At 38.6% G+C, this 15,160-nt stretch overlaps 1 protein-coding gene across 5 annotated transcripts in view; it reads left to right on the forward strand.

The window, feature by feature from the left end:
* PPM1B (protein phosphatase, Mg2+/Mn2+ dependent 1B) overlaps positions 1 to 15,160 on the forward strand; it is a 216,955-nt gene that overhangs the window by 180,423 nt on the left and 21,372 nt on the right. For all 5 annotated transcript variants that reach the window (XM_057308987.1, XM_048222577.2, XM_057308988.1 and 2 more), the window contains one exon: positions 12,015 to 12,874. In XM_057308987.1, coding sequence (XP_057164970.1) covers positions 12,015 to 12,874 — 860 coding nt within the window. The remainder of the gene's footprint in view (positions 1 to 12,014; positions 12,875 to 15,160) is intronic.

A 15,160-nucleotide genomic window follows, 5' to 3' on the forward strand; every position in this document is an offset into this window, starting at 1 on the left:
TCCAACTGCTTGATTTCTCTTCTGCATGGTTTCCAGTTCTGTGTACACTTCCAGGAAAAAAAAAAAAACTGAATACACATCCTCACTAACACTTGTCTTTTTTTTTTTTTTTTTTTAAAGAAACCTGTAGTGTCATAGTTTATTTATTTATTTTTAAGAATCCTCTACACCCAATGTGGGACTCAAACTCATGAAGCTGAGATCAAGAGTTGCATGATCTTCTCACTGAGCCAGCCAGGTTCCTTTCTTGTCTTTTTGATGTTAGCCATTTTAGCTGGTGTAAAGTGATACTATGATTTTGATTTGCATTTCCCTGATGATGAGTGACATTGAGCATCTTTTCATGTGTCTGTTGGCCATCTGTATGTCTTTGGGAAAAATGTCTATTCAGGTCTTCTATCCATTTTTTAATTTTTTTTTTATTGGTGTTGAGTTGTAGAAGTTCTCTATATATTTTGGACAGTAATCCCTAATGAGACATTTTTATATATTAGGGAAATTAGTTCATGATATGAAATGCAATTTCTTATTTCATAGTGTGCGGTTGTTTTACTTTATGCTTCTTTAGTTTTTTTTTTTTTTTTAATTAAAATAAACACTTACATAGTTTAAAGAACCAAACAGTTCTGTGAGCACCTCTATTTGGAGAAGATTCCCCAAAACCAAACATTTCAAACTCTTACAGCTGTTTCCTTTGGAATTTATCTTTTTTTTTTTTTTTTAAGATTTTATTTATTTATTTGACAGAGATAGAGACAGCCAGCGAGAGAGGGAACACAAGCAGGGGGAGTGGGAGAGGAAGAAGCAGGCTCAAAGCGGAGGAGCCTGATGTGGGGCTCGATCCCATAACGCTGGGATCACGCCCTGAGCCGAAGGCAGACGCTTAACTGCTGTGCCACCCAGGCGCCCCTGGAATTTATCTTTAAATCTCTAATGTGCTTTTTAATTTTTTTAGAAGATTGATTTATTTATTAGAGAAAGTACAGGGGGTTTAGGGGCAGAGGGAGAGAGAATCCTAAGCAGGCCCCATGCCCAGCACAGAGCCTGACATGTGTTATCTCACAATCCACGAGATAATGACCTGAGCCGAAACCAAGAGTCGGACACTTAACTGATTGAGCCATGCAGGCGGCCCGTTTGTTTGTTTCTTTCTTTTTTTCTTTTCTTTTCTTTTCTTTTCCTTTCTTTTCTTTTCTTTTCTCTTCTTTTCTTTTCTTTCCCCTAGGTCTAGGAATTCTGTATGCCATTACTGAAGGTGAAATGTAACTCTTTCATTCCACTACTCCAACCATACACATATGCATACTCCCCCATACGTCCTCATTTTTTCAAAATAGGATTGCCCCCAGTTGAGACCAGTTGGCATTCTGATTTTTCAGTTTTTGAATTTTTTTTTTTTTTTTAAAGATTTTATTTATTTGACAGAGATAGAGACAGCCAGCGAGAGAGGGAACACAAGCAGGGGGAGTGGGAGAGGAAGAAGCAGGCTCCCAGCGGAGGAGCCCGATGTGGGACTCGATCCCGGAACGCGGGATCACGCCCTGAGCCGAAGGCAGACGCTTTAACGACTGCGCCACCCAGGCGCCCCTGATTTTTCAGTTTTTGAATTAAACCTTTTTCTCTCTGATAGCTTTGGCTCTTATACTATCTCCAGTGTTCTAAAATTTTTGATGTACCTTTGTAAATGTCTGTTTCCATCCACTGTGCTTGTGTCAGGATGAGCTCTTTCAGTTTTGAAATTCATGCCCACCCTTCAGTTTGGATATTATTTTTATGAACTGTAGGCATACCTCATATTATTGAGCTTCACAGATTCTGTGATTTTTACAAATCGAGGGTTTGTGGCAACTCTGCATTAATCTGGACTCTCCGCACCAGTTTTTTTTTTTGAGCATTTGTTCACTTTGTGTCTCTATCATATTTGGTAATTCTTGGAATATTTCAAACTTTCCCATTATTGTAACTGTTATGGTGATCTGTGGTCAGTGATTGTGATTCGTTGAAATCTCAGATAATGGTTAGCATTTTTTAGCAATAATGATTTTTTTTTTAAAGATTTTATTTATTTATTCGACAGAGATAGAGACAGCCAGCGAGAGAGGGAACACAAGTAGGGGGAGTGGGAGAGGAAGAAGCAGGCTCCCAGCGGAGGAGCCTGATGTGCGGCTCGATCCCAGAACTCCGGGATCATGCCCTGAGCCGAAGGCAGATGCTTAACCGCTGTGCCACCCAGGCGCCCCAGCAATAATGATTTTTACTTATTTATTTGCTCAAGCACTGGGTGGGGGTGCAGAGGGAGAGGAAGACCCTGGGATCATGACCTGATCTGAAAGCAGATGCTTAAGCGACTGAGCTCTCCAGGCGCCCTAGCAATAAAGTTTTGTTATTATTATTTTTTTAAGATTTTATATATTTATTTGACAGATTGAGTGAGCCAGAGAACACAAGTGGGGGGAATGGCAGAGGGAGAAGCAGGCTCTCCGCTGAGCAGGAAGCCCAATGCGGGGCTCGATCCCAGGACCCTGGGATCATGACCTGAGCCACCCAGGCGCCCCTAAAGTATTTTTAAATTATGTTATACACATTGCTTCTTTAGACATGTTGCTGTCGCATACTTAATAGACTACGGTATAGTGTAAACATTTTTATATGCCCTAGGAAACCAAAAAATTCATTTGACTCGCTTTTTTGCGATACTTGCCTTATTGCAGTGTTCTGGACCCAAACCCGCAATATCTCCAAGGTGTGCCTGCCTTTCTTCTCTTCAGTTTTCTGTATTCTCTTACTCCCAGTTTTTGGCTCTTGAACCTCCTGGGCTGACCCTCTCCTATTGTACCATCTGTCTTGTGGCTATAATTTCTGGGCACTTCCCTCAACTTTCATTTTCCCAGCTTTCTCTTCGATGATTATGTTTTCACTTTCCAGGAGATCTTTTAGTCCTCTGTTTTATTTTTCCTTTTAATAACATCCTGTTATTTCATGGATTTAGAATCTCTCTTACCTTTCTGAAAGGAGTTCCTTCCTCCTCCTTTTGTGATTAACTTTTCTTTGCCCAGCCTACTCCCTTTCTAGGTTTTTCTTTTCCAAGCTGCCTGTTTCTGCTTGTTTTGGCCCTTCTCTCTTTTATTAGGGAAATTCTTCTATGTCTGGCTATGGACTGTCTGCTTATATTTTAAAGTGGATGTTGAATAGCTGATTGGAAGCTCTGTGTCTGTCTATGGGGTTTGTTGGCTATGGGATTCACTGTGGGGTGATTTGACCTATTTTTTTGAGTATCCTCCAGGGTCAGTACATAAGATCTTTTCCTGTAGAACTAGTGAGATTCTAAAGAGTATAAATAAACCTCTTCTCATCTTTATTTAGAGGGTGTACATTTGATTGCGAGCGTTTGGGGAGTTGCATGTCTGAAAAAGGCTAGTGTATCAAACAATAAGTATATAAACTTTTATTTAATTTTATGTTTTCAGGCTAGTTTCCAGCCCTGATCTCTCCCTGGTATTCTCCAGTTCTAAAGGTTCTGTTTTACATTCTTCAGAAGTAAGCTTCCATCTCTTTCTGGGGTGAGGGAGTAGTATTCCTTCATTCAGCTACGCTGACCCAGAGAGGAGAATTCTGGGAAGTCCACATCCTTCTTCCAGTGTACTTTCAATTGGTCCTCTTGGTTCTGCTACTTCCCAGGCTTTGCTTTATCTCCATGGACTTAAAAGTCCCTCATCATGGTTTTGTGGGATTTCAGAGAGGTGTTCTCCACTGAAATGTTACTCCCTTCTTTAGTCAGCAGTCATTCTTCAAGGCAGACAGTGCCCAGCAACATGGAGAAGCGTTGACTTTCTTTACACAGAGTATATAAAACTAAACTTCTTAAAAAGATAACCATGCCAAATTAGTGACTCCTTCCTTTAAAAAAAAAAAAAAAGTAAACTCCATGGGTGAATAATGAAAACATAGTAACAAGCAAGCTTAGTTCTGCTTAATGGTAAATTTAGATAAGAAGACTGCCTTTGGTTTGAATAAAAAAGTTGACATTGAAACTTGGTACCATATGACATAGGCAAATACATTTGGAATGATGTAAATGTTACCATTTAATATAAGGCTTGTGTGTGACACGACTTCCAGGAGTTCTGAAAGGTGATAAATACTTTTGATTGGAGTAGTTTGCAAGATCTCCTAGGAGAGAACATGCTCGACTGAGGTTTTGGTTTTTTTCAAGTTGGAGGAGAGGATATGGTTGTGATCATTTTGGGAGCCTTGGTCAGTAAGCCTACATAAGTTCTCCGACTTTCATTCAGAAAGTGAGAAAACTGGTTAAAATCCTTAATTCATTTACTTAACTTTATTGTACTTGACTTATTTATGTTTTTCTGATACTGCAGGTGAAACACACACTTGCCCAGTGGTACTGAACTATGCATTGTGAGCTGTATTTTGGTCTTACGATGTCATATGATTTTATATTTGTTGGCAGCAGTTGGTAGTTTACTTACTAGTCAGACTCTGACCACATAGAACTTCAGAACAGGAAGAAATGCTCAGTATTGTTTTGTATAGCTTTTTTTTTTCTCCCTAGGAAAACAGATATTTGGTAGAGCCAGGAGTCAAACTCAGTGTTCAGGCATTCTGTTCCTTGTTTCCTTCAGTTCATTGTCTTAAGATGGTATGTTTATTACGTGTGTTGGTATTTTGGGTACAAGTTAATATACTTTTATTTATTATTAGAAAATATTAATTCTTCTACCCCACTACAGATTTCTTGGTTCTTTTGGGACCATTTCGTTTAGTCTTTTGAGATTTAGATATGTGTGTACTCAAACATGTAGATAGTTTTCTGGATTTTCTATTGGATGAAGCTTTCCCAGATTATTTCAATAAATTATGGCACTTGGTCATAATAATCTGCTCTAACAGATGTTCTTATATTCATATGAGAAAATTTCCATGGCCAAACCTTATAGATGATCCCATGAAATGAACTGGTAAAATGACTTTATGACTATCATGTGTGAGCAGACTGTTGCTTCTTTAAAAACAGAAACAGGTCCAAGCAGGTAGGAGTGGCCAGAACTTTTCATTCTCAAGTCTTTTGCCTAAGCCAAAGTTTTTCTTCCCTTTGGGAGACTATGCCTTATTACTACTGCTTCTTGTTATTACTGACTTAAGGGAGACAGAACATTCAGTGTGACTTCAAAGCCCTCTCTAGAACATGGGCGTGAGACTTTCCCCCCTTGATTTGGTATAAGATAATTGAGATAAGGTAAGTACTTTTCCAGCTATATTAAAGATAGAGGAAATCCTGGGGCGCCTGGGTGGCTCAGTCGTTAAGCATCTGCCTTTGGCTCAGGGCGTGATCCTGGAGTTCTGGGATCGAGCCCCACATCAGGCTCCTCCACTGGGAGCCTGCTTCATTCTCTCCCACTCCCCCTGCTTGTGTTCCCTCTCTCGCTGGCTGTCTCTCTCTGTCAAATAAATAAACAAAATCTTAAAAAAAAAAAAAAAAGAGGAAATCCAAAGGAAAATAAGCATATAGTACAATAACCAAATATATAATGTAGTTGATTACTTGTCTTCTGGAATGCACAGTTTCATTCAGATAGTATAAACCCTGGATTGCATTATTGTGGTAGACACCATTTTAACATCCGTTACCCTAGATCCCCACACCTGGATGCTGTCCTCCCTCAAAGTCTTTCTCTGACAGAATGAGGCTCTTCTGTGATGCTGGAATGATTAGTTCAGTTTTGTTTTGTTTTTCTTGGGTGTGGTGTTTCTCTTTTCAGTGGAATACAGTGCCTGTCTCTATCTTTCATGGAATCTACTTCAGTTCTAGGGAGGATATGGCCTTATGGTAAAGGCCGTGCACTGTATTATTTACTACTTACTGGGAATCGAAGTGTTCCTTTGTTAAACCACTTCTCTCAAACTAGTGTTTAAAAATAATCCTCTAACATTTATGCTAGTACTTGTTTTGGCGGGGAAATAAACATACTATTTTGGGAAGTAGGAGGTATACACAGAGGGACAATTAATTATGCAAAGTAGCATATACTGAATGGATGGGAAAGAAGTAACTATTAATGAAGTTTAATAGAGTACCATGGAGAAAGGATTTCTGGAAAAGGTAAGACTCAAATCTGACGTTTCTGGAAGGATGTAACTTTGCATCATAGGTGAGGATAGTTGAGGGGGGAGGGCACAATTTTAAAATAATTTAGTGTCCAAATTATGGTAGAATAGTCCTGCTTTTGAATTGAGGCTGTATTAGAATCCGTTATTACAAATGTTTGGTGCAATACTTGTTTTTTCCTTCACTTTTATAAGTTACTTGTTATTTGAAAAAATGAAGCTATATTCTTTGATGACCTATTATTAAGTGTTTCCTACTGTGCTGTCAGTTTTTTTTATAAATGTGAAATGTATTTGGGCTTGATTGTAAACTGAGGGCAGCTTTGAAGTAAGTGTGTCCTTCTTGGAATAAGATTGATGGGAACAAATCAGTCGTAGTCTGTCAGCTAAGGTAAAGGACCTAGAACTTTAAATTCAAAGGAATTTTTTAAAAACAATGCTTCAGATAATTTTTCTTGTTAGAGAGTTTATCATCAAAATAATTGTTAACTAAGTGCACTATATTTAATGCTTTTACAAATAGCAGTAAATTTAATCCATTGAATCTGGGGTGTTTTGTAATCAGAGACTAGCCATTTTGCTTCTCCAGCAGCTATGAATCCAGTTCAGTCCCTAGACATGTTCAGGCGGAAAGGGAGAAAAAACGCCTCTGTCCTATGGATTCATTGGACTTAAGGAGTAGAGGTGATTGTGAATGATCCTAAGTAAGGAAGGGTAGAATTCTCACTTCCTCACTTGTATTCATCGTCAATGGTATTACCTTGAAATTTACATGTGATTATGTTGATTTTCATATGATAAAGTTTTTTTTTGTTTTTTTTTAAAGATTTAATTTATTTATTCGACAGAGATAGAGACAGCCAGCGAGAGAGGGAACACAAGCAGGGGGAGTGGGAGAGGAAGAGGCAGGCTCATAGCGGAGGAGCCTGATGTGGGGCTCGATCCCATAACACCGGGATCACGCCCTGAGCCGAAGGCAGACGCTTAACCGCTGTGCCACCCAGGCGCCCCTCATATGATAAAGTTTTAATGAAGCTGCTTTAACAAGTGAGGAAGTGACTGTAAAAGATTCCTATAAAAAATTAGATTGATTGTAATTATAATAAAGCACACGCAGGCATACACATAAAAAATGTTAGCACTCCTGATTCCAGTATAAGCGCTCATTCTAGGGTGAAAACTATGATATAATCAGACTGAAATTCAAATGCAAAAAAATCTGGGATTATCGAAGAAAATTGTTTGAAATACGGATCTATATTATTAGAACTGTACCTTGCCTGAGTGTATAGTGTTGCTTGACATGTAACTAAGTAATAGCATGAAATCATAGCAAGTTAGCAAGGCATTTAAAAATTAGGCATTCTGAGTATAAAAAACCTTTATGAGTTTTTTTTTTTTTTTCAGAGATGTTTGATAAAGCCATCAACAGAGTACAAAACTGCACTAAATTATAAATGCTTACAAGGCCCTTTGAGGTTTCTTGTTGAGCAGTAAAAGATAGCCATATTACTGGGGAAACACTTGCTTTTTCTGTCTTGGCCAAAATGACGGAAATAACATGGAATGTATGGCAAAAAATTAAAGTGCATTTCTTTGTCATCAAATGCCTTTGAAACATGCATAGTATACAGTGCTGATGTGAAGAAACCAGTATCAGAATAATTATACATTGTAGAAGATGTGCTTTACGATTGACATAACATACTTTCTCCTTAGTGTTTGCTAACTTGTGTTTCAGTAATGACTGTTTTTGGGAGGTGAATAGCAAAAGCAAAGAGATGCTAGGCAAATGTGTATTTTCAACAGTAAATGGGTTCTTTTTTTTTTTTTTTTTTAAGATTTTATTTATTTATTTGACAGAGAGGCAGCGAGAGAGGGAACACAAGCAGGGGGAGTGGGAGAGGGAGGAGCAGGCTTCTTGCTGAGCTGGGAGCCTGATGCAGGGCCCGATCCCAGAACGCTGGGATCATGACCTGAGCGGAAGGCAGACGCTTAACTGACTGAGCCACCCAGGAGCCCCTGTTTTGTGATTTTTGGTGGAAAAAAGATCATGTATAGTAACTGTCAAATTTGCATACTTTAAGTACTTGGGAATTTTGGTATATATTCTAGGAAAACTCCTACATGGACATCAAGGTGGTTCACAATAGCCCTGTTTTAGAATTTTAAAAAATGAAAAATAACTCAAATATTCATTGATAGTAGAATGGATAAAAATTGTACATGAGCATATAGTGGCATATAGTAAACTATGACTCTGCATCAATGTGGATGAATCTCAGAAATATAGTGGTGAGCCAGAAAAACCAAAAATACTAGAGTAACATATGTTGTACTTCACATCAGCGTATATTGTCAAACATATAAAACTGTGCCTCAAATGGTTAAACTACAAGGGGTACTGACGATAAAATTCAGGGTGATAGGTACTTCAGTGGTCTTGACGATGTTCTATTTCTTAAATTGTACAGTGGGACATAGGTGTTCATTTTATTACTCTTTAGCTATATGTATACATTATGTAACTCTCATACCTATGATGCTTCATGTTTAAAAAATTAAACCAGGGGGCGCCTGGGTAGCGCAGTCGTTAAAGCGTCTGCCTTCGGCTCAGGGCGTGATCCTGGCGTGCCAGGATCGAGTCCCACATCGGGCTCCTCCGCTGGGAGCCTGCTTCTTCCTCTCCCACTCCCCCTGCTGTGTTCCCTCTCTCGCTGGCTGTCTCTGTCAAATAAATAAATAAAATCTTTAAAAAAAAAAATTAAATCAGGAGCGCCTGGCTGGCTCAGAAGAGTGTTTGACTTTTGATTTTGGGGTGTTGAGTTTGAGTCCCACATTGGGTGTAAGAGATGACTTAAAAATAAATAAGTAAAACTTAAAAAAATAAAAATAAATCATTAAGGGACAACCCCAACTTTAAAATATCAGTTTGGGACTTTAAAATGACCAGTTTGCAGGGTGCCTGGCTGGCGCATTCGGTATAGCATGCAGCTCTTGATCTCAGGGTTCTAAGTTCGAACCTCACGTTGGGTGTAGAGATTATTTAAGAATAAAATCTTTAGGGGCACCTGGGTGGCTCATTGGTTTACACATCTGACTCTTGATCTCAGGGTCACGAGTTCAAGCCCCACACTGGGCTCTGCGCTGGTTGTGGAGCCTATTTAAATAAATAAATAAAATAAAATCTTTTAAAAAAATGACCTATTTGTGAAAGAATGCAGTCCCTGATAAAGCCAGTAGATGTACTGGTGACCCAGCCTCAGTCAGATACTCATTTCCTGGACTTTGAATCTTGAGCAAGCGACTTTAGAAGGAGACAGACAGCAGGTAGGAATCATAGCAGTGAGAGCAGCTGCGGCAAGCAAGGCTGTTCTTGGTGTAACTTGCCAGTATTTGGCTCCTTTGTTTGGTACGGGAGTGGGGGGCAGGTACTCATTTGATGGTTTTCCAAAGCTGGCCTTCCAGGTTCCTTTTGATTCCTAATGTTCCCTGTAGTTTTCTATTGAAGACCCTTTTTTCCTTCTTTATTTATTCCTAACTTAAAAACAAATTTAGATATAGAAATTTCTAAACTATTGTTTTAATCTTTGAAATGAGGAATTCTTGTGAATTTTGAACCTATTTGTTGAAATGTAAAACAGTAGGACCTTAGTTGCAAGAGCATCAAGATGATGGAAATGACAACACATTTTCCCCCACAACTGAAAGATGGAGTTGAAAAGTGGTTTGAGGGGCGCCTGGCTGGCTCAGTTGGTGGAGTGTGCAGCTCTTGTTCTTGGGGTTGTGGGTTCCAATACCACGTTGGGGATAGAGATTACTTAAAAAAAAAATAGGGGCACCTGGCTGACTCCGTCGGAAGAGCATGTGACTGTTGGGGTGCCTGGGTGTCTCAGTCGGTTAAGCATCTGCCTTCAGCTCAGGTCATCATCCCATTGTCCTGGGATCGAGTCCCACATCGGGCTCCTTGCTCAGCAGGAGCCTGCTTCTCCCTCTGCCTGCCACTCCCCCTGCTTGTGTGCTCTCCCTCTCCCTCTCTCAAATAAATAATTAAATACATAAATAAAATCTTTTTTAAAATAAACATATTCTATTACATTGCTATCAATACGGAATATCATTTTGTATTATACTTGAATGAAAAGTAATTTTATGTATTTTTAAAATCTTACCTTTCAGTATTCCTTTTTATAAATACTTGTATATGAATATACAGTATATGTAACTCATGAAAAATTATAGAACTGCTCTAATTTATAAATATATTCATGGTGGTTCATCAGGATTTTACTAGTAGAGATACACAGTTTTATTGTAAAGTTGGATTAATGGTCATAGCTGGAAAAGGTAACGCACAAAGATACCTAGATCCAAATGAAAGTCAGTTGACCCAGACTAGTGTCCCTCAGAATGGGATTCTTCAGTTGCCAGCATGCTCTTTGGAATGTCCCCATCCAAGATGTACTGGGGGGGGGGAAATCTTTGGGTATGTGGATGGGCTGTGGAATCTGCATTTTGAGCAAATAACAAACATTTGATGGTTTTACTGTTTCAAGTACTTGTTCTAGGCACACTCCATCAACTCATTCTTCACTGCAACCCTGTGAAGTGTAGGCACTATTATCGTGACTCGCATATGACAGAGGGGAGGAGAAGGTAAAAGTGACTAATTAATTCACAGGAGGAATTTGAGGTGCAAGTGACTAAGAAACTTACTCAAGGTCACACAGCTAGTGAGTTGTAGGGCCAGGATTGTAGGTGGGAAACTACCAGGACATCTGCATGCTTATTTGGAGAACCACTACTCTGGTCGAAGTCATTTGAAATTGGAAAAGCTTCATTCTAAAATAACAGTGAAGTCAGCAGGGAGAGGGATGCATAGGAGTACTTTACAGTCCTGTGTGTGGATTGTAAGTCTCTGTCAGCACTGAGTGAAAGTTGTCCTCATGCTACTTCTTGGGTTATAAAACTCAGCAATGTTAGGTATGTTCTGTAGCACATCGTTAAAGTCATACTGTTTTGTTTTGTTTTTTTTTTTAAAGATTTTATTTATTTATGTGACAGAGAGACAGCCAGCGAGAGAGAGGGAACACAGCAGGGGGAGTGGGAGAGGAAGAAGCAGGCTCATAGCCGAGGAGCCCGATGTGGGACTCGATCCCGGTACGCCGGGATCACGCCCTGAGCCGAAGGCAGACGCTTTAACGACTGCGCTACCCAGGCGCCCCTAAAGTCATACTGTTTTTAACAGAATCCAAGTAGATTTTAGTCAATCCAAGTTAAGTTTTAAATTTGATACATAGTAAAGCTTTGATAAAATCAAATGTTTGTAGAATGGAGATTTTATGTTTTAAATTTTGGCGTTGTCGTCAGGATCACTGGGGGGAAATATCTTACAATACATGCTTTTGGAGGTTTTTCTGAAATGTATTAAAGTACCTTAATATATAAGAAAAGATGCCACACCATTCTGAATATTCTCATGGTCAGTCTTCTATATTAAACCCTAGAGTTCTCTTACAAATTGAATATTTAAGAAAACTTAACCAGGTTGTGTTTCTTAGTTTTCCTTTCCTGGAACAGTGGTTTTCAACTTACTGCACATCTAAATCACCAGAGAGGCTTAAAAAAAATACTGATATCTGGGTCTCACCCCTAGAGATTCTGATTTAATTGGTCTGATGATTCTAATGTGCTAGGATTGAGAAACCACTGTTCTAGAATAAGGATGTATGGGGAACTTTTCTTGGTTTCTTTTTTGTTGTCCCAGTAAATTCAGATAATACTGAAAAATATACTTGAGATGGGAGCTACTCGAGAATAGATGAAATATTGTAGATAATTCTCTGACAGATTTAAACTTACAACGCTTGACAATTTTTGTTTTCTTTCAGATTCATTATTAAACATGGGTGCATTTTTGGATAAACCCAAAACTGAAAAACATAATGCTCATGGTGCTGGGAATGGTTTACGTTATGGCCTGAGCAGCATGCAAGGATGGAGAGTAGAAATGGAAGATGCGCACACAGCTGTTGTAGGTATTCCTCACGGCCTGGAAGACTGGTCCTTTTTTGCAGTTTATGATGGTCATGCTGGATCTCGAGTAGCAAATTACTGCTCAACACATTTATTAGAACACATCACTAATAATGAAGACTTTAGGGCAGCTGCAAAATCAGGATCTGCTCTTGAGCCCTCCGTGGAAAATGTCAAGAATGGCATCAGAACTGGCTTTTTGAAAATCGATGAATACATGCGTAACTTTTCAGACCTCAGAAACGGAATGGACAGAAGTGGTTCAACTGCGGTGGGGGTCCTGATTTCACCTAAGCATATCTACTTTATCAACTGTGGTGACTCACGTGCTGTTCTGTATAGGAATGGACAAGTCTGCTTTTCTACCCAGGATCACAAACCTTGCAATCCAAGGGAGAAGGAGCGAATCCAAAATGCAGGAGGCAGCGTAATGATTCAACGTGTTAATGGTTCATTAGCAGTGTCTCGTGCTTTGGGGGACTATGATTACAAGTGTGTTGATGGCAAGGGCCCAACAGAACAACTTGTTTCTCCAGAGCCTGAGGTTTATGAAATTTTAAGAGCAGAAGAGGATGAATTTATCATCTTGGCTTGTGATGGGATCTGGGATGTTATGAGTAATGAGGAGCTCTGTGAATTTGTTAAATCTAGGCTTGAGGTATCTGATGACCTGGAAAATGTGTGCAATTGGGTAGTGGACACTTGTTTACATAAGGTATGTAAGTCTTTTTGTTATAATTCAAATACCCTGTTAATTTTGAAAAGGCACGGTAAGTAAAATGAACTAAACTTTAAAATTTTAAAAGCTTTTCATTAGGGACAACCTGTATGCTTTTAAATTATTTTCTTCACCAGAAATGATTTGGGCGGGGGCGGGGGGGGGCACATCCTCATTTGCTTCAACCTTCTAGTTTGAAAATTAAGTTTAATAAATTTGTGGCATTTGTTGTCGTTCAAGTACTTTATGGCTTGGTGCTGTGGCTGAGGCATCTATATAGAAATGTGCCTTTTGATTTAAATTCTCAATATTGGCAATAGTGGCCTTATGCCTGATTTTGAAGCAGTTTGATGAACTATGTATATGGTATATTTCTGTAATAAATATACAAAAGTTCAAAAGCTATGTATAATATTAGAAGATATGCCAGAGACCTAGGCTCAGTCAAGTTTTGTAATTTAGATCTGAGCCTCCTAGCACCTAATGTGAAAGCTGAAGTAAAAGTATGAATTGTGTATTTCTTATCATTTAGTAAAAGAAGCTTTCCTAGCAGCAGAATCAGAAAGGAATTTACATGTGGCTCGATATAAGTGATATATGACATGGGAGAGCCGATCTTAACTTTCATAGAAGATACCAGAATTCTTTTCGTATAGATGTTTTTGTCATCACTGATTAAAAATCAAAGACTAGTATAAAATACAATGCTGTCAAGAATTCCTGTGGATCAATAACATTTAGTTTAGTTTTGTAATGTTTCTATGAATCTTGATATAGTAATAGGGAAAGCAAATCCAGACTAACATATTTAGCAATTCCCTTGGATGTCTTAAAAGTATTCAGTAGTTTCAAGTGGGTTTTTGACAGTGCCCGTATAGCAGTCAGTTAAAATTTGAGTTACCTGGCCAACGCCTAGAATATGTGAGTATTGTATGACTGATTGAAAAGATAACAAAGCAATACTAACCTTTGGTTACATGAAATAAAGGTTCTGACTTATTTATTCTGTCTAGATTAGAAGTGTTTTGTCTCCCCACCACGTAAATTGCTTTTGGAAGGTACAGACATAGCCAAAAAGTTTCCAAAGAGGGATCTGTGAGTCTGTGGAAATACCCAGGTTTTGGTGAAGTGTCTACTTCTTTTTCATAGAATGGGAAGAGACAACTTCAGATAGACAAAATTTAAGGGCTAGTGTTTCCAACTGGCAGGTTTTTTTCTGAAAGGATTTTACATGATGATTCCTATAGCTTTTCTGTGTTTTTTTTTTTCCTCCTTAAGCATACTGTATACTTTTTTTTTTTTTTTAACTTATCTGGATAAGTTAAGTATGAAAGTATCAATGATTGTCAGTGATCGAGTACTCTCTAAAAATGTCTTCTCCTTGGACTCTAAATGGAGAGATTCTGACCTGCAGCTTTTTGTAACAAAAGCAAGCAGATGGTTTCGCCTGCCTAGCAGATGAAGAAAGCATTTTCCCTGATTATAAAACAAGTATATACTTAGCTATTTAAAAAAAAAATTCAGGTAATCCAGAACATATAAAGAAATATTCAAAAATTTTGCCACTCACCTAAATTGGCTACATTCATTGTGTGGTATGTATCTTTCCAGTCTTTTTTGCCTGCCCGTGAGTATGTATAGTTTTATAAAAACGAAATCATTATACTTGTTATTCTACAGTATAGTATGCTTTTTTTGTTCAATGGTATGTTGTAGAGAGATGACCACGTCTGTAGGTGTCAGTCTAAATCATTTGTCATGGTTGTATAGTATTTTGTTGAAAGAATGGCATGAAGTTTTGAAGGGAATAGCCAAAATCTGTTAGGTCTGTAATTTGGAGTAAAAAAGAAGTTTGTATTGTGGACAAACTGCACTCCCCCTTCCATTGAAAGGATGTTAGTTTTCAGGAATTTTGACTCCACCCTTCTTGAATGGGGTCAAAATGATTCTGGTGATGGATCTTTGCTTGACAGCTTTTATTAGTGATTAAATAGTCCTGTTGATGGTATTAAATATCCTGGATTCCTAGAATCTCAGAAATGGTAAATGATGATAATTCAGGACAAGAGGTTGGAACACATGATTCATTGAATTTTAGTGAAAGTGGGGCACCATGGTTCCTTTCAATGAAGCTGCATTCAAATTGAAGTCAGTTTTTCGTTTTTGTTTTTAATTAGAGTGAGAGTGTGCGCTGGAGGGTGTAGGAGCAGAGGGAGAGGGGGAGAGAATCTCAAGCAGACTCCCCACTGAGCACGGGGCCTGAAGTGGGGTGTGGGGCTCCCT

This window comes from Ursus arctos, unplaced genomic scaffold (assembly GCF_023065955.2).
Source record: "Ursus arctos isolate Adak ecotype North America unplaced genomic scaffold, UrsArc2.0 scaffold_8, whole genome shotgun sequence".
NCBI classification, from domain to species: Eukaryota; Metazoa; Chordata; class Mammalia; order Carnivora; family Ursidae; genus Ursus; species Ursus arctos.